The following is an 18,275-nucleotide window of genomic DNA, read 5'->3' on the forward strand; positions in this document are numbered from 1 at the left end:
TATATATATATATATATATATATATTGATTGCGAGGAGCAGTAGTTCCTCATACAAGTTAGAAAAAACTTGTTTGAAACTATCGAGAGTCTCTATACAGCTCCATGAGTTCTGCTGTTTTCACCATGTTGCTGCGGCAAAACTAAATCACTTATAAATTACCATCTGCACCAGTACCAAAAGTGTGAAACTTCCTTACCTCAAATGTGAAAAAAACGTACATACCTCTTGTATACAATGAGAAATAAGTCGTCAAATTGTTATTCTCCTTCTTCCTCTTCCGTCTACTTTTTAATAGTGTATAGCGACTATTCAAACAGAAAAGCTAACTAACTGGACATCAGCCAATCATATGATTCCACATGTTGGTCAACGTCAAAACAAACCAGGGTGTGCAAGCAGTTTGATACCCACACCATTTATATTAAACAAAATTACACCCTGTAACAATTTTTTTTGTTGTTTTTGTTCCTGGGTAGTAAGTGTTATTTCCTAATTGCTTATGCCTCAAAAGTATAGAAAATGGCTATTATTCCCCACAAACTTTGCTTTTGTGACCAGGACAGTGATATATCAAAATATCACTATTTCCAATGGGAAACCGGCAAATGTGTGTCTTTTCGTTCACATAAAGTCAGAGTCAAAGTAATACAAAAATGACTACAAAAGATTTAGAAGTGAGTAGTTTTTCGAGATTTACGATTATACTGTAAATATAACATGACATGCGCCCATGACCTAAACCTCTGGGTCTTTGTGTTCATCACCTGCAACATTAAAGCACATTTTGACAGGATGTAAGGTGGGTCTTAGCCAAGGACAGTTTACTTGCCGCCATGACCAGGTGCTGCGATGTTTGGCCTTAGCATTGGAAGACAAGCGTAACCTGACCAATAAGTTGCCACCAGTTCCATAGAAGCATTATACACAAAATACAATATTCCTCCATCCAGGAGAACAACCACCAAGAAAAGGTGTTAAAACCAAGCCTCGCCCAGGACAACTGGAAGCTGCTAGAGACTGGAAGATGCTGGCAGATGTTGGTCAACAGCTTATTTTTCCACCTGAGATTGACACCATTAACATTCGACCAGACATTGTCTTGTGGTCTGGATCAGCACGCCTTGTTCATCTGGTAGAGTTAACAGTGCCATGGGAAGATGCTGTGGATGAGGCGTATGAGAGGAAGAAACTACATTATGCTCAACTAGCTGCTGAAACAGAACAGCGAGGATGGAGAGTCCGAGTTTACCCAGTGGAGGTGGGTTGTCGAGGATTTGTGGCACACTCTACAACTCGGTTTCTCAGAGACGTCGGATTCAGTGGACAAGAGTTGCGTAACACAGTGAAGAACTTATCTGAAGCAACAGAGAGGAGCAGCAACTGGCTGTGGTTGAGACGGAAAGATTCTGGATGGGGATCGCAAGCACAATAGAAAGAAATCAACGCTGATGTATGGGTAAGTAAGCTGGGCTGAGCTGAGTGGGGGATGGAGGGGTGTGATGTTGGGATGCCAGAATCACTGATGAGCCCTCTTGAGGTGTCGTGGGCTAGTTGACGAAACACAGGGGACAGAAGGTGCCCACTTAAAGACCCCAGAGATCTACCCTACTAAGCTCAATCCACACTGTTGTGTGTTGGAAGTTTTATCTCTCAACTTCCTGCAGGGCAGAGATTCAGCAAGACAACAAGAATTGAGTAAATAAGTTTAATAGGTTTGCAAACCCAAGAACACTCTCAACACACTCAGGTGTTAGAAAACCAAGCAATGCTCTGAGCTACGCAGAGCCAGTAAGCATAATATATACCTTGTAACCTACAGTTATTACGAGCCAATCACAGAAGCTTAACTCAATATTAGTGGATAGCAACAATTTGGAAGATTAAGATGAGACCAATCATAACAACTTATTAAAATTGCAAGCCCCCTAATATAAAAGTAAGTCAGTGACATTTCTGTGAAGTGCCACGGAAGCAGCTTGCAGTTGCTAAAGAAATAGAACTTCCTCTTTCTAGCTAGTAGTCAGTACCTTTCCATCCCTTATAAGGGCCACCTGTCCTTCAGAAGGAAAGAGGAAGTATGTTCACAAACAACTACTGATAATAACACATTATTATTATATTATACCAAAATCTTATAGACCTGAGCAAGGAAACCCTAAACAGTCATAGCAGTAGCAACATTAAAGTGGCCTATCAAATTATACAATAACAACACATCATATAACTAATATCATAACTACTTATAATTAACTTATTATCACTTTAGTCAGCATGTCTTGTTCCTCCTGGCACCATGACAATCGCTGTCTTGTCACATAGGCTTTTTTGCAGTCACTTTAAAGCATAGCTATATATGGGCATTTTCAGTCCACCTTAAACCCTCTTCACTTAGCAATAACAGGATGAAGGTGAAGGCTGAAAGAGGAAGAGAAATGTCTAGACTAGAAGTTTATTTCTTAATTTTAAACATTCTAGAAAATAAGCTTCTTATTACATTGGTATAACCCCTTTTTAAGTCACACAGGCTAAACAAACACATGAACAAACAGCTCAGAGGTTAGTACATAAATTGCATGGGATGTAATTTTCCCACCACAGTCGTCATGCTGATGCGCTGGGGAGACCGCACTGGGTTGATCCCCAGAGCCAGCATCGCAGCCGTTGTGTGTGCTGATGCACTGGGGAGGCAAAATAAGCTGATCCCTGGAGCCAGCATTACACTTCAGCAATCAACACCAACTGAAGGATATCTACATCATCAGATGGAAAGCAATGCAAATGGATGGAGATGCAGATGGATCACATGAGTTTACTGTAAAGCTACGTCTTTGTTGGTGCTTATCTTGGCGAGAGCAGAGTTCAAATCAACATTAAGTATCATCTACTCTCATGTAATGGAAATCATTGTTATTTCCTCAAATTACACTGAAGAAAAGAATGTGCTCTGTTTCTAGTTCAAAATACCAAAACAAAAAGAAGCCTTGTCTTGCTGAAACCCAGGACTGAACCAGGGACCTTTAGATCATCAATCTAACGCTCTCCCAGCTGAGCTATTTTGGCTTGACAGTGTTCGTAACCTGTATATAATGAGAAATGTTCAACAGCTCAGAAACACCATCATAGAATCTGATCCCTTCCTTTTATTCTTTACAGAGTTATCCCAAAAGGCAAACATCCAGGAAATAGATAAACACTGCTACCTTGAACTGTCTCAACAAACGTTTAGCTCTAAAACGTGTACATTGAAAGTCTATTGCCGTCTTTAACACAATCATCTGTGTTCCAATAGCGGTTAATCCACAGGGTGATCAGTAAAGTGACTGCTGGCTTTGTTCACATATTAACAAGTCGTTTTCAGGATTCACGCATATTCTGAGCAAGCACACTAGAATACAGTAGTGAAAGGAAAGCGAAATAGCAGGTTTATTGGCTCTGGTCTTGTATCGTTGCTCTTATTCTTTAAGAAAGTGGCATTAATAAAAATGTAATTATGTAAGGTTACTAATGCGCAAATACACAGCATATTTAAATCTTCCCACATGAATTTAAAATACTTACTGACAGGTACGGCCCTTTCTCAATGTAACACTCTGCTTTGTTTGAACACCACCAATGGGTTGGACATGTGATAAACCACAATAGTATTGTTCCCACATTCTTTAGTACTATCAAATTTGATAAGAGTTTCAACAAAGGCTGTTGACTGTGGTTCATTATTTAGCCTATACTACCATTTACAGCGGGTGTGGTTTATTTAATAACGGAAAGTCATGGCCCGTACGGGGATCGAACCCGCGACCTTGGCGTTATTAGCACCACACTCTAACCAACTGAGCTAAGCGGCCACACGCATGAAGCTTCTCTCATGTTAAACTGAACAATGACACATTCAAAGGCTTAATTACACGCATGCAAATTACCAAGCATTGGGTGGATGTTTTAAGAAATAAATGAACAGAAAGTATTTATTAGAAGTGGGGTTCAAACCCACGCCTCCAGAGAGACTGCGAGCTGAATGCAGCGCCTTAGACCGCTCGGCCATCCTGACTTACACAGATGTGCTTTCTAAATACTGCAGTACACTCCTGAACCTGCAATGCCTGACGCTGCAGTAAATCACCTGGAGGGTGCGGGTACTTATTCTTTATCGGTTTATATTAAGGAGGGTGACCTGTTTCGTCGCTTTCTATATGGGATCACAAGGACACTCCTCTTACAGAAAAGAAAATATATGGCAAACAGAGCGATCGCTTATCACAGTTAGAAACAAATCAGAACAGTCTGTTAGCAAATTAAATTAATCAAAAAACCACAAAGGCATTACATAAATGCTACAGATATATTTCAGACAGAACAGCTGTAACATGATTGAGTATATTTCTAAACAAGCCGCTAGTAACAGACATCATCTCAATTTATTTATTTTTCATCTCATTTATTTTAAGCTCTTATGAAAGACAAGTATGCTTGCGCATTATATCACAGAAAATATAATAATCCTAGCTCTTCATTTAATCCTTCAGTTTGTACCGTATGGAGATAGGAGATCCCTTTGGATTCACATTGTGATAGTTTTTGATTGAGATTACCACTCTCTGCCAGCTTGAAATATTTTGTATGCCACAGAATTTAAGATCTGAAGCTGAATGTTTGGCATCTACAAAATGTCTAGATAGTGGTGATGAATATCTTTTCTCCCAATGTAACTTTTATACTCGTTCATTAATGCGCAATCGTAACTGTCTAGTAGTTTTACCAACATATTGCAAGTGACAAGGACAAGAAATCAAATAAATGGCAGGAGCTGAAGCACATGTAATCACTTGTAAGATACTGCACTCTTTTTTCTGTTGTATGAATAAAGTCTGTCGCAGAACTTTAAAGGTTCCCATGGCAATTGAGTCAACAAAACAAATGTCACCACGCATTGAGACGCAAGCTGTGGGTGGGAAGTAAATGGTAAAAAGTGAAAGCAGTGTGAGTCAGCGGGATTTTATTTATTTTTCATTTTATCATATAATGTTGTTTTCTGTGAATGCGGAATGCAATTCGCTGAACTGTAAAAAGCATGAATAAATGAATGATGGCTATTCCTAACACATTAGTACATTGTGTATGTGTGTGTGTGTGAGAGAGGATTATTATTATTATTATTATTATTATTATTATTATTATTATTATTATAATAATAATAATAATAATAATAATAATAATAATAATAATAATAATAATAATAATAATAATCATAATCCTAATCCTTCCTAATATTGAGTTGCACCCCCTTTTACCCTCAGAACAGCCTCAGTTCTTCAGGGCATGGACTCCACAAGGTGTCGAAAGGGTTCCACAGGGATGCTGGCCCATGTTGACTCCAATGCTTCCCACAGTTGTGTCAAGTTGACTGGTAGCGCATAAGAACATAAGAACATAAGAAAGTTTACAAACAAGAGGCCCATCTTGCTCGTTTGGTTGTTAGTAGCTTATTGATCCCAGAATCTCATCAAGCAGCTTCTTGAAGGATCTCAGGGTGTCAGCTTCAGCAACATTACTGGAGAATTGATTCCAGACCCTCACAATTCTCTGTGTAAAAAAGTGCCTCCTATTTTCTGTTCTGAATTCCCCTTTGTCTAATCTCCATTTGTGACTCCTAGTCCTTGTTTCTTCTTTCAGGTCGAAAAAGTCCCTTGAGTCGACATTGTCAATACCTTTTAGAATTTTGAATGCTTGAATCAGATCGACTGAATAGATTCAACTCTTTTAGCCTGTCTGCATACGACATGCCTTTTTTAACATTACTTCCCTTGATTTAAATTCAACACTTTTTACAATGTATCCGAGTGGGTTTCGAATCCCCTTTCTCGCTTATAACCTCCTTTTAATCTGGATCCCCTCAGGCAATAAGGGAGATGATTCTTTTTCACAATTACCTGAAAATGGCGGAGAAAAGAATGAAGGCTCTGCGGATACAGAGCTCCACTTAACAAGCCGGACTCATCTGGACCGAGCAGCGCCATCCACCTACAGCATGATAACAGCATCTACAAGAGCACGTGAGCTGCAAGGCAGGCTGGTGTGTTAAAATGAGACACTTCTCACAGCAAACAGTACTTTCAAATACATGCTGAACAGACACCTTTGTGTTGTGTGAAAAATGACGTGGGCATGTCTACTGTGCATCCTGCTTACTACAGGTAGAGGAGGATATAATATAAGCACACCCAAACCAGAAGAAAACCCATCCATCAAATACAGTGTATTTTATTAATGTTTTGTTTTTGTGTGCTATGAATGTGTGTTAACATTGTGCAAAAATGAATACAATAATCCTTTAAATGAGAACCGAAAGCTGCACCCGCGCCGAAGAAAGGCTCCAAGAAGGCTGTTGCCAAGAGCCAGCCTAAGGGAGGAAAGAAGCGCAGAAAGAGCAGGAAGGAGAGCTACGCGATCTACGTGTACAAAGTGCTGAAGCAGGTCCACCCCGACACCGGCATCTCTTCCAAAGCGATGGGCATCATGAACTCGTTCGTCAACGACATTTTCGAGCGCATCGCCGGCGAGTCGTCCCGCCTGGCTCACTACAACAAGCGCTCCACCATCACTTCCCGGGAGATCCAGACAGCCGTGCGCCTCCTGCTGCCCGGAGAGCTGGCCAAGCACGCCGTGTCTGAGGGCACCAAGGCCGTCACCAAGTACACCAGCTCCAAGTAAACCGAGCCCGTCCCTGCTCCGTCCTTCCAACAACACAAAGGCTCTTCTAAGAGCCACCCAAAACACCAAAGAGTTTAATGTCTGTCAATCGCAGCTGAAGTTTTAATGTTTATAAAGGTAGGTCTTTTGTTAACCTGCAAATAATCATGTTTTTGTAATTTACTAAAAAAAAAAACTTTAATAAACATTTTAGGATTAGATTACATTAAAAAATAAACCTATATTTTAATGTTTGTGTTTGTTTAAATTGAGTTTTTCTAATTCTAATATTAACCACTTTCTGAAGCACTAAAACAAATTTAAATTTGGCGCCTTTTTCTTTTACATCTTGAGCTTTGTTTATTTTTGGCGGCTTTTTTGCATCTATTGGCAGTTTCTTAGCCTATGCTTCAGTCTAGTGGTTTTATACTGTATTTTACTCTGAAACAATTTCAAACCACATACAGGACATACATAAGTCAAATGTAAAATAACCCAGCTTGGTATACAATCCTAATGAATGGTCGTGCGTAGGACTGGGCTTACAAAATGTTTATTTGATTACAGTTTTACATTGTTGTAGAGACTGAGAACTTTGTCCGCACCCAAGTGAAATCATGTGTATTCATGAACACAGTGATCAGGTATTTTAGCTGGGAAATCTAAATCTGTTATTGCTTTGTTTCTTCTCTACCCAGAGCAAAAGATAAATATGTGACAATTGCCCTCCAAGAAGTGAGCAATAAACAGACAAATAAATACACTTTAATAAAGGAAAATAATGACATCATAATCACAACAGACTCAGAACAATTTCTGTTTTTTTCTTCTTTTTTTGTCCTTAATTGTCATGTACCGTCTATAATATTACTCATTGACATGCATTCAAGGTTTAGGATCAGTTTATATTAAAATAATAATTGAGAATGCATTTGGATATTAGAATAGAATTGCAGCTACATTAAAAAGCCACGTGATCGTTGCTTTGGCCAAAAACGTCATCAATAGAACGCGTTTAAAAAAGAAAAAGTGGACCAATCGTGCGCCTGATGTGTTGTGATAGGCTACCCAGCTACAGCACGTTTAAACCAATCAGAACGATATGGAGTGTATAAAAGACTATCAGCGGTCTTGCATGTTTTATTAGTACAGTCTTATCTGCAAGAACATATTACAATGTCTGGAAGAGGAAAGACCGGCGGGAAAGCGAGAGCCAAGGCTAAGACTCGCTCCTCCAGGGCAGGACTGCAGTTTCCTGTCGGCCGTGTCCACAGACTGTTGCGGAAGGGAAACTATGCTCAGCGTGTCGGTGCTGGAGCCCCGGTCTATTTGGCCGCTGTGCTCGAGTACCTGACTGCTGAAATCCTGGAGCTGGCCGGGAACGCCGCCCGGGACAACAAGAAAACCCGAATCATCCCGCGTCACCTGCAGCTCGCTGTGCGCAACGACGAGGAGCTCAACAAGCTGATGGGAGGCGTGACCATCGCTCAGGGAGGAGTGCTGCCCAACATCCAGGCCGTGCTGCTGCCCAAGAAAACCGAGAAGCCAGCCAAGAAGTAAATCACTCGGACGCCGCTTTTAGATCTTATAAACCCCCAAAGGCTCTTTTAAGAGCCACCCACTTTTTCTATAAAAGCGCATCAAATCTGTTTAAGTTTATTGTCTGAATAATATCAAACTGAGAATTGCAGCAATGAATAGTTTGGTGTAGCGTTACCGTGTATCTGTTAGTAGCGATATCAAACACAGGCCTTGCCACAGCGGGTGCTGCTGACATTCCCCACGTTCCTTAGAAAGAAACACTGCGACACGGTAACAACGTACTGGCTTACTTTGAAGTAAACATTTTGCAAGCCCAGTCCCACGCACGACCATTCGTTAGGATTGTATACCAAGCTGGGTTATTTTACATTTGACTTGTGTATGTCCTGAATGTGGTTTGAAATTGTTTCAGAGTAAAATACAGTATAAAACCACTAGTCTGAAGCATTGGATAAGAAACTGCCAATAGATGAAAAAGAGCGGCCAAAAATAAACAAAGCTCAATATTTAAAAGAAAAGGGCGCCAAATTTAAACTTGTTTTCGTGCTTCTGAAAGTCGTTAATATTAGGATTAGGAAAACTCAATTTAATTAAACACAAACATTATGGAATATATTAGGTTTATTTTTTATTAAATAATATAATCCTAAAATGTTTATTAAAGTTTTGTTTTTTTAGTAAATTACAAAAACATGATTATTTGCAGGTTAACATAAAGACCTACCTTTATAAATATTAAAACTTAAACTGCGATTGACAGAAATTAAACTCTTTGGTGTTTTGGGTGGCTCTTAGAAGAGCCTTTGTGTTGTTGGAAGGACGGAGCAGGGACGGGCTCGGTTTACTTGGAGCTGGTGTACTTGGTGACGGCCTTGGTGCCCTCAGACACGGCGTGCTTGGCCAGCTCTCCGGGCAGCAGGAGGCGCACGGCTGTCTGGATCTCCCGGGAAGTGATGGTGGAGCGCTTGTTGTAGTGAGCCAGGCGGGACGACTCGCCGGCGATGCGCTCGAAAATGTCGTTGACGAACGAGTTCATGATGCCCATCGCTTTGGAAGAGATGCCGGTGTCGGGGTGGACCTGCTTCAGCACTTTGTACACGTAGATCGCGTAGCTCTCCTTCCTGCTCTTTCTGCGCTTCTTTCCTCCCTTAGGCTGGCTCTTGGCAACAGCCTTCTTGGAGCCTTTCTTCGGCGCGGGTGCAGCTTTCGGTTCTGGCATTTTCTTTCTCTGATGCAGCTCAAAGATGAATGAGTAACCACTCCCACAGCGCCAGTATTTATACAGCCTGTATGCAAATTACTACCCAACAATCCTTTACATTGAGAATGTTCAACTACGAACCAACCAACGCTCCCGGGGGGCGGAGTGCTTCGCTGTGATTGGTTGTGCTCTTAAAACGCAAAGGAAGGGGTGGTGACTTTGCCGCGGGCGGAGTGGTTTTTATTTTTAGTTCAGATTTGAACTTGGCGCCTTTTTTTACAACGGTCACTTCAGATGTTTGGTTTTTCTTTTATTAAATGCGTCAGTAACTCAATGTACAGTAATACTGAACCCCGCTCCCGATGCGTCTTAAATATACAACAAATACAGATATATTGTCAACCCCAGGACACTCTGTTGCGCTCATTAAACGTGTTGAAACTCAATATCATTATCGATGCTTTTGACTGTGTGCTTCTGTTTAAGATAGCGATTGTTTCACAGCAGCTTGAACGGTGATACTTCGCCTCGAATTCAGAAAAGACGATGCCGTGGCTTCAATAAACTTTGGTCAAGATTTACTGCTTTTATTTTACCGGTTTAGGAAAACTAAATTGGGTAAGAACTAAAAATGTTACCGGGCTTTATTTCTGCACAACAGGGGAACTTGGTTTAACGGAGTTCGTATTCCATTCAATAGATTGATTTACAAGCTTAAACGTTTCAGATCTGTGTTTAGGGGCTACAGAAATATACCACCTGTTAGTAAAAAAGAAAAACTGAAATCAAAAACCTAGTAATCAACAACGTAAAACTTTCTTTACAAACATGTTGTTTTTCCATTTTAAACATTTTGCTGCTTTAAGTGTAGTTTGATTTATAATTCAAAGCTCCTTAAATGAAACGGTGGGCGGCTCTTAAAAGAGCCTTTGTGTTCGTGTTTCGCGTCCAAATCTCTAGCCCCCGAACCCGTAGAGAGTGCGCCCCTGGCGCTTCAGAGCGTACACCACATCCATAGCGGTGACGGTCTTTCTCTTGGCGTGCTCAGTGTAGGTGACGGCATCCCGGATCACATTCTCCAGGAACACCTTCAGCACCCCGCGGGTCTCTTCATAGATCAGCCCGGAGATTCGCTTCACTCCTCCGCGGCGAGCCAGGCGGCGGATAGCAGGCTTGGTAATGCCTTGGATGTTATCACGGAGCACTTTGCGATGACGCTTAGCGCCTCCCTTCCCCAGTCCTTTGCCACCTTTGCCTCGTCCAGACATCTCACAAGTTTGTATTATATAAACAACACAATAACTGAAACCTACTCCGATGTTCTTTTATATAGACACAGATCGGACCTGATTGAAAACAAAGCCAGCAAAGAAGAGCGCGCACACACTAGTCCAGCCCACCACCGAACAGAGTCTCTGAGCGCGGGTTAACTACGAAACTGCTGACTGGCATTAACTAAATAGTGTTGCTGATTAACAACGAGAATGAGGACGTATTTATCGAATTGCTTTGTGTTTTACAGTATTTGATGCATCTGTTTTAAATATCTATATTACAAGGAGTAAAGAAACAAATAGGTAGGTACTTTAACCTCATTCGAAATAAGGTGTTTCACATTGTTTGTGCATTTCCCTGCGCATTACAATTGCATTTCTGCAGAGACATTACCTATGAAATACACCACCAGTGAAATATTTAAAGTACTCCGAGAATGCTGTGGTGATGCCAGGGTACTTACATTGTTGCAACAGGTGTGGGTCAGGAATAATGAGAAATAATACAATTGAACAAAGTAATTCTCACAATCGATTACAATGGGATGTTCCGTCAGTGTGTTAACCGCACCGCGCATAAAGGTGATTAAATGTACAGTTTTATAAACTTCACGCTTCAAACTTTATAATTTGTGTTAGGCTCGCCTTCTCTTTTGTCAAACGAATCATAGAGTTACTTTAAATAATACAATTGTCATTATATTAAAAAAAATAGGGAAGTGCCGAGCGAGCAGTTTGGTTGCGCTGGAGGATAGTGCAGTTTTGGTCACCTCAATTAAAAATGCAGTAAAGTTCCTGGTTGAAGAATACGTTATATTGTAAACACTGCCCTTCTTTTTTTATACCCTCGATTGTTTGTGTTCATTTGTTCCTATTTCACTATCGAGTTGTGCATTTTGTGCAGGTGGAAAACACAAGGCAGGATCTTTTCACAACGAGTATGTTGCCAGCGGGTCAGTTGAGTCTACACGGTTCTCATCGTGTCGATAAGTTCCGCGCTCCGCCTTTCTGCTCACATTCTCCGACACAGAACAAGCAAGTATCACTGATAGCTAGAAAATCTGAAAATGGCAGAAACTGCTCCAGCACCAGCCGCCCCTGCCCCTGCTCCTGCTAAAGCGCCCAAGAAAAAGACCGCGACAAAGCCCAAGAAATCGGGACCCAGCGTGTCGGAGCTGATCGTCAAGGCTGTGTCTGCCTCCAAGGAGCGCAGCGGGCTGTCCGTGGCGGCGCTCAAGAAGATCCTGCAGGCCGGCGGCTACGATGTGGAGAAGCACAACTCCCTCGTCAATAGAGCCCTCAAGAGCCTGGTGACCAAGGAGACCCTGCTGCAGACCAAGGGCACCGGCGCCTCGGGCTCCTTCAAGCTCAACAAAAAGGCGGCTGAAGCCAAGGAGAAGGCGGCCAAGAAGAAGGCAGCTCCCAAGAAACCAGCGGCAAAGAAAGCGGTTGTCAAGAAAACAACGAAAAAGGTTTCGGCAAAGAAAGCAGCGACACCCAAGAAAACTCCTACGAAAGCAAAGAAACCGAAATCTGTAAAGAAGGCGCCCAAGAGCCCGAAGAAAGCGGCTGCCAAGCCTAAAAAGGTCGTAAAGAAGAGCCCGAAGAAAGCGAAGGCAGCGCCTAAACCTAAAAGGGTGCCCAAGGCAGCCAAACCCGCAGCGAAGAAGGCGGCTCCTAAAAAGAAGTGAACAGTTAAAGCGACTTTGTAAACAATGAACCCAAAGGCTCTTTTCAGAGCCAACACATCTTTCTAAAAAGAGCAGATTGTCATAGTGTACACAAGGGGATGTGGCGAAATTTCGTGCCGTGGAAGGTGTCCCGCTTTCTCGGTGGGACAGCCTGGTCTCCTCGGCGTGCAGTTCCACACGGTGAAGCAAGGCGGCGCCCCGCACTACCGCTGTGGACAAAGGTGTTGCATTACTTAGAACTGTTGTATTGAAACATAACTCAGTACATAATAACATCATTTAGATATTTTATTTGACATCATGTAATCAAATAAGCTACCAAATTATATCGTAAAAGTCTATCACAAGCCATACTGCAGTGGTACAGTATTTCATGGTAGATTTGGAAACGTCACATTTTCCTCAAGTATACGGAAACCCAAAATGCGGTAGTCGGTAGTAATTCAACGTTTTAATGTAACGATATTCAGCAGATTACCTTCGACTTTATGAAGCAAACTTAATTCTATAGGATGATGCAAAACGTTTGGCCATTGCTGTAGCGCTGATTAGAGAAATGCCAGCTGTACTTGCAATACTGGCAAGCTACAGTAAACACAGCCCCGATTCACGATGCTCTGCACTGAATATATCAAATTAAACTTCATTTTAACAAAAAAAAAGAACATTCAAAAGTACATTTAGTGCAATAAAACAATATAAACACTAAAAACAGCAAAACAACATTTTAAAATCATAGCAAATAAAGCAAGACAAAGCAATCAACCCAAAGATACAACTAATATATATATATATAATATATATATATATATATATATATATATATATATATATATATATATATATATATATATATATATATATATATATTTATTTATATAAATTATAAAGATATAAAAGCCCTATTATAAAAGTATGTTTTCAATTTATTTAAAAAAATTGCCAGTGTAGCTGCTTCTATATAGCGAGATTATTTTTATGTATTTGACACAATTGTATTATTAATGTTAGTTTATTACATGATATAAATACTGGCTTTAACTTGCTGCCTGAAAATTCACCACAAATCCGGTAACAGATTTGTATTTATGTCCAAATGTGGCCTCCCTCTTTCCATGTATGGAAGCTATCCATTATTTGTTAAAGAAATACAATGTTGGGGGAAAAAACAGTTTATATAAAGAGAACACGATCAATTAATACATTTTAAAACAATACAAGACACCTAACGTTCACCGTACATGTTTAAAGCTAATGGAATATAACACTTTCAGAGAGGTAGTGGCTCTGAAAAGAGCCTTTGGGTTTCACTGTGTTTTAAGGGTTTTGCAGTTTAAGCGCGTTCTCCACGGATGCGGCGAGCCAGCTGGATGTCTTTGGGCATGATGGTGACTCTCTTGGCGTGAATGGCACACAGGTTGGTGTCCTCAAAGAGCCCGACCAGGTAAGCCTCGCTAGCCTCTTGCAGCGCCATGACAGCGGAGCTCTGGAAGCGCAGGTCAGTCTTGAAATCCTGAGCGATTTCTCTGACCAGTCGCTGGAAGGGCAGTTTGCGGATCAGCAGCTCGGTGGATTTCTGATAGCGGCGGATCTCTCTCAGCGCCACAGTGCCGGGCCTGTAACGGTGAGGCTTCTTCACGCCGCCGGTAGCGGGAGCGCTCTTTCGGGCAGCTTTGGTAGCGAGCTGCTTCCTAGGCGCCTTTCCACCGGTGGATTTACGAGCTGTCTGCTTGGTTCTTGCCATCTTCAAGCTCTTCCACACAGTATATAACAATATACAATATGATATAAGCAGCCGCTACCAGAGACTATATAGAGGAACTGAGCTGCCCTGATAGGCTATGAGACACTTAGGGCGGGTTTATGTTCCTCATTGGGTCTAGTGCAGATTCTCAATGATTGATTGGTTCATTTTAATTTTGCGCCCATTCTTTGAAGGACTCATTGTTTCTGAATTGTTTGGCGCCTTTTTAATAATCCTGGAACATATTGCTGATCCCCAGTATTAAAAAAATACATCGAAACAAGCAGACTGTATTTAAAATTGTAACTGAAAAACACTCAACAATAAACAAGAAATACGTATTTCTGGCGAGAGAAAATACACCATAAAAACAAAGATAATCCAAACATGTACCATTAACCCTAAAGAAAATAGCCCCATTAAAACATATACAATTATAACCCTAAAACACGAGGGGGATTTACAATTGGAAACATATTTCAATGTAGCTCGATCAGAGACAAAGTAAACCAGTGAACTGATAGTGTATCGAACCGAACTGTCTCCTTGTAAGGACCGTGGCATTGATGAGGGGAATGTCAGCAGCACCCGCTGTACACTGTGGCGAGGATGTGTTTGATACGGGTATGAAGAGATACTGTAGCGCTGCACTGCTCACAAGAAGTATTCATTGTTGCAATTCTCACTACAGTAGTTTATTATTCGGAAATTGTAAATCAGAGATTCAGTAGTTCTGTTCTTGTCAGCTGGATGCGTAAGACAAAGTAAGCCAGTACATTGTTACCGTGTCGCAGTGTTTCTTTCTAAGGAACGTGGGGAATGTCAGCAGCACTCGCTGTGACAAGGCCTGTGTTTGATATCGCTACAAACAGATACACGGTAACGCTACACCAAACTATTCATTGCTGCAATTCTCAGTTTGATATTATTCAGACAATAAACTTAAACAGAGTTGATGCGCTTTTATAGAAAAAAGTGGGTGGCTCTTAAAAGAGCCTTTGGGGGTTTATTAGATCTAAAAGCGGCGTCCGAGTGATTTACTTCTTGGCTGGCTTCTCGGTTTTCTTGGGCAGCAGCACGGCCTGGATGTTGGGCAGCACTCCTCCCTGAGCGATGGTCACGCCTCCCATCAGCTTGTTGAGCTCCTCGTCGTTGCGCACAGCGAGCTGCAGGTGACGCGGGATGATTCGGGTTTTCTTGTTGTCCCGGGCGGCGTTCCCGGCCAGCTCCAGGATTTCAGCAGTCAGGTACTCGAGCACAGCGGCCAGATAGACCGGGGCTCCAGCGCCGACACGCTGGGCATAGTTTCCCTTCCGCAACAGTCTGTGGACACGGCCGACTGGAAACTGCAGTCCTGCCCTGGAGGAGCGAGTCTTAGCCTTGGCTCTCGTTTTCCCGCCGGTCTTTCCTCTTCCAGACATTGTAATATGTTCTTGCAGATAACACTGTACTAATAAAACATGCAAGGCCGCTGATAGTCTTTTATACACTCCATATCGTTCTGATTGGTTTAAACGTGCTGTAGCTGGGTGGCCTATCACAACACATCAGGCGCACGATTGGTCCACTTTTTCTTTTTTAAAAGCGTTCTATTGATGACGTTTTTGGGCAAAGCGACGAAAACGTGGCTTTTTATTGTAGCTGTAATTCTATTCTAATATCCAAATGCATTCTCAATTATTATTTTAATATAAACTGATCCTAAACCTCGAATGCATTTTTTCCATAGTATTATATATATATATATATATATATATATATATATATATATATATATATATATATATATATATATATATAGAGAGAGAGAGAGAGAGAGAGAGAGAGAGAGAGAGAGAGAGAGAGAGAGAGAGACACGTTGATGCTTTGTTTTACTTTTAGCGGATCTTTTTGTAATGTGTTTTAAACAAAGTTCAGTTTCACTTGGGTGAGGACACGACTACAGACAACAAATAAATACTGTCTTAATTAAATCATTTATCAATTGTATTTTGACCACTATGAAATGATATGCAGTCGTGATTTGACATTGATATTGGATTCATGTTTTGCGAAGTGAAGTCTGTGAGGATTACAACGAGCAATACCTGATCATTTATCACATACCACTCCTGCATTATTCTCTATATTATATGCATTTACAGCACATATTATTAACTACACTACATGAGGTTTATTTTTTTTTATTTATTTTTTTATAATATAATCCTAAAATGTTTATTAAAGTTTTGTTTTTTTAGTAAATTACAAAAACATGATTATTTGCAGGTTAACATAAAGACCTACCTTTATAAATATTAAAACTTAAACTGCGATTGACAGAAATTAAACTCTTTGGTGTTTTGGGTGGCTCTTAGAAGAGCCTTTGTGTTGTTGGAAGGACGGAGCAGGGACGGGCTCGGTTTACTTGGAGCTGGTGTACTTGGTGACGGCCTTGGTGCCCTCAGACACGGCGTGCTTGGCCAGCTCTCCGGGCAGCAGGAGGCGCACAGCTGTCTGGATCTCCCGGGAAGTGATGGTGGAGCGCTTGTTGTAGTGAGCCAGGCGGGACGACTCGCCGGCGATGCGCTCGAAAATGTCGTTGACGAACGAGTTCATGATGCCCATCGCTTTGGAAGAGATGCCGGTGTCGGGGTGGACCTGCTTCAGCACCTTGTACACGTAGATCGCGTAGCTCTCCTTCCTGCTCTTTCTGCGCTTCTTTCCTCCCTTAGGCTGGCTCTTGGCAACAGCCTTCTTGGAGCCTTTCTTCGGCGCGGGTGCTTGGAGCCTTTAAATGGCGCGGGGCTTTCGGTTCTGGCATTTTCTTTCTCTGATGCAGCTCAAAGATGAATGAGTAACCACTCCCACAGCGCCAGTATTTATACAGCCTGTATGCAAATTACTACCCAACAATCCTTTACATTGAGAATGTTCAACTACGAACCAACCAACGCTCCCGGGGGGCGGAGTGCTTCGCTGTGATTGGTTGTGCTCTTAAAACGCAAAGGAAGGGGTGGTGACTTTGCCGCGAGCAGTGTGTTTTTTTTTTTTTTATTTTTTAGTTCAGATTTGAACTTGGCGCCTTTATTTACAACGGTCACTTCAGATGTTTGGTTTTTCTTTTATTAAATGCGTCAGTAACTCAATGTACAGTAATACTGAACCCCGCTCCCGATGCGTCTTAAATATACAACAAATACAGATATATTGTGAACCCCGGGGCGCTCTGTTGCGCTCATTAAACGTGTTGAAACTCAATATCATTATCGATGCTTTTGACTGTGTGCTTCTGTTTAAGATAGCGATTGTTTCACAGCAGCTTGAACGGTGATACTTCACCTCGAATTCAGAAAAGACGATGCCGTGGCTTCAATAAACTTTGGTCAAGATTTACTGATTTTATTTTATTGGTTTAGGAAAACTAAACTGGATAAGATTTTAAAATGTTACCGAGCTTTAATTCCGGACAAGGGGGTGGCTCGGTTTAACTGAGCTCGTATTTAATCATTGTTAACACTAAGGGTTACTTTTCATTTTATTCCATTCAATAGATTCACTTACAAGCTTAAACGTTTATTGAAAGATTCAGATCTGTGTTTAGGGGCTACAGAAATCTAACACCGGTTACCGAGTTAAACAAATACATTGAAACCAAAAGCCTATTAATCAACAACGTAAAACATTCTTCATAAACATGTGTTTCTTCCATTTTAAACATTTTGCTGCTTTAAGTGTAGTTTGAGTTAGAATTCAAAGCTCCTTAAATGAAACGGTGGGCGGCTCTTAAAAGAGCCTTTGTGTTCGTGTTTCGCGTCCAAATCTCTAGCCCCCGAACCCGTAGAGAGTGCGCCCCTGGCGCTTCAGAGCGTACACCACATCCATAGCGGTGACGGTCTTTCTCTTGGCGTGCTCAGTGTAGGTGACGGCATCCCGGATCACATTCTCCAGGAACACCTTCAGCACCCCGCGGGTCTCTTCATAGATCAGCCCGGAGATTCGCTTCACTCCTCCGCGGCGAGCCAGGCGGCGGATAGCAGGCTTAGTAATGCCTTGGATATTATCACGGAGCACTTTGCGATGACGCTTAGCGCCTCCTTTCCCGAGTCCTTTACCTCCCTTGCCACGACCAGACATCTTTACAACAATAGAATA

The 18,275-nt window shown here is 41.6% G+C and overlaps 7 protein-coding genes and 2 non-coding genes across 9 annotated transcripts; 3 read left to right on the top strand and 6 right to left on the bottom strand.

Moving 5' to 3' along the window:
- Positions 1-2,989: 2,989 nt before the first annotated feature.
- trnai-gau lies at positions 2,990-3,062 on the bottom strand. Its single transcript has one exon. It is a non-coding gene; the product is annotated as a tRNA-Ile (tRNA).
- A 711-nt stretch (positions 3,063-3,773) lies between these two features.
- On the bottom strand, positions 3,774-3,847 carry trnai-aau. Its single transcript has one exon. It is a non-coding gene; the product is annotated as a tRNA-Ile (tRNA).
- Positions 3,848-5,896: 2,049 nt separating this feature from the next.
- Positions 5,897-6,811, top strand: LOC121310418 (histone H2B 5-like; the record flags this gene model as incomplete). Its single annotated transcript, XM_041243599.1, has 2 exons — positions 5,897-6,052; positions 6,340-6,811. Coding segments are annotated over 2 exons (527 nt in total), but the record flags the coding sequence as incomplete, so codon positions are not given.
- Positions 6,812-7,831: 1,020 nt separating this feature from the next.
- LOC121310414 (histone H2A-like) lies at positions 7,832-8,825 on the top strand. Its single transcript, XM_041243594.1, has one exon. The coding sequence runs from the start codon at positions 7,866-7,868 to the stop codon at positions 8,247-8,249; it is 384 nt and encodes a 127-aa protein (XP_041099528.1). The 5' UTR covers positions 7,832-7,865; the 3' UTR covers positions 8,250-8,825.
- Positions 8,826-8,993: 168 nt separating this feature from the next.
- LOC121310415 (histone H2B 5-like) lies at positions 8,994-9,488 on the bottom strand. Its single transcript, XM_041243596.1, has one exon. The coding sequence runs from the start codon at positions 9,448-9,450 to the stop codon at positions 9,073-9,075; it is 378 nt and encodes a 125-aa protein (XP_041099530.1). The 5' UTR covers positions 9,451-9,488; the 3' UTR covers positions 8,994-9,072.
- Positions 9,489-9,580: 92 nt separating this feature from the next.
- Positions 9,581-18,257, bottom strand: LOC121310416. The gene is made up of 4 exons (XM_041243597.1): positions 17,959-18,257; positions 15,237-15,264; positions 13,791-14,141; positions 9,581-10,700 (listed from the first exon to the last, which is right to left on the bottom strand). Exons 1-4 carry the CDS (start codon positions 18,255-18,257, stop codon positions 10,389-10,391), a joined length of 990 nt encoding a protein of 329 aa, XP_041099531.1. The 3' UTR covers positions 9,581-10,388.
- LOC121310412 (histone H1-like) lies at positions 11,480-12,500 on the top strand. Its single transcript, XM_041243592.1, has one exon. The coding sequence runs from the start codon at positions 11,774-11,776 to the stop codon at positions 12,395-12,397; it is 624 nt and encodes a 207-aa protein (XP_041099526.1). The 5' UTR covers positions 11,480-11,773; the 3' UTR covers positions 12,398-12,500.
- LOC121310413 (histone H2A-like) lies at positions 14,587-15,597 on the bottom strand. The gene has a single exon (XM_041243593.1). It carries the CDS (start codon positions 15,560-15,562, stop codon positions 15,179-15,181), a length of 384 nt encoding a protein of 127 aa, XP_041099527.1. The 5' UTR covers positions 15,563-15,597; the 3' UTR covers positions 14,587-15,178.
- On the bottom strand, positions 16,343-17,387 carry LOC121310417 (histone H2B-like). Its single transcript, XM_041243598.1, has 2 exons — positions 17,339-17,387; positions 16,343-16,903 (listed from the first exon to the last, which is right to left on the bottom strand). The coding sequence occupies exons 1-2, from the start codon at positions 17,385-17,387 to the stop codon at positions 16,545-16,547; spliced, it is 408 nt and encodes a 135-aa protein (XP_041099532.1). The 3' UTR covers positions 16,343-16,544.
- Positions 18,258-18,275: the final 18 nt, after the last annotated feature.

The sequence above is a fragment of the Polyodon spathula genome, unplaced genomic scaffold (assembly GCF_017654505.1).
Source record: "Polyodon spathula isolate WHYD16114869_AA unplaced genomic scaffold, ASM1765450v1 scaffolds_2094, whole genome shotgun sequence".
In the NCBI taxonomy this organism is placed as follows: domain Eukaryota; kingdom Metazoa; phylum Chordata; class Actinopteri; order Acipenseriformes; family Polyodontidae; genus Polyodon; species Polyodon spathula.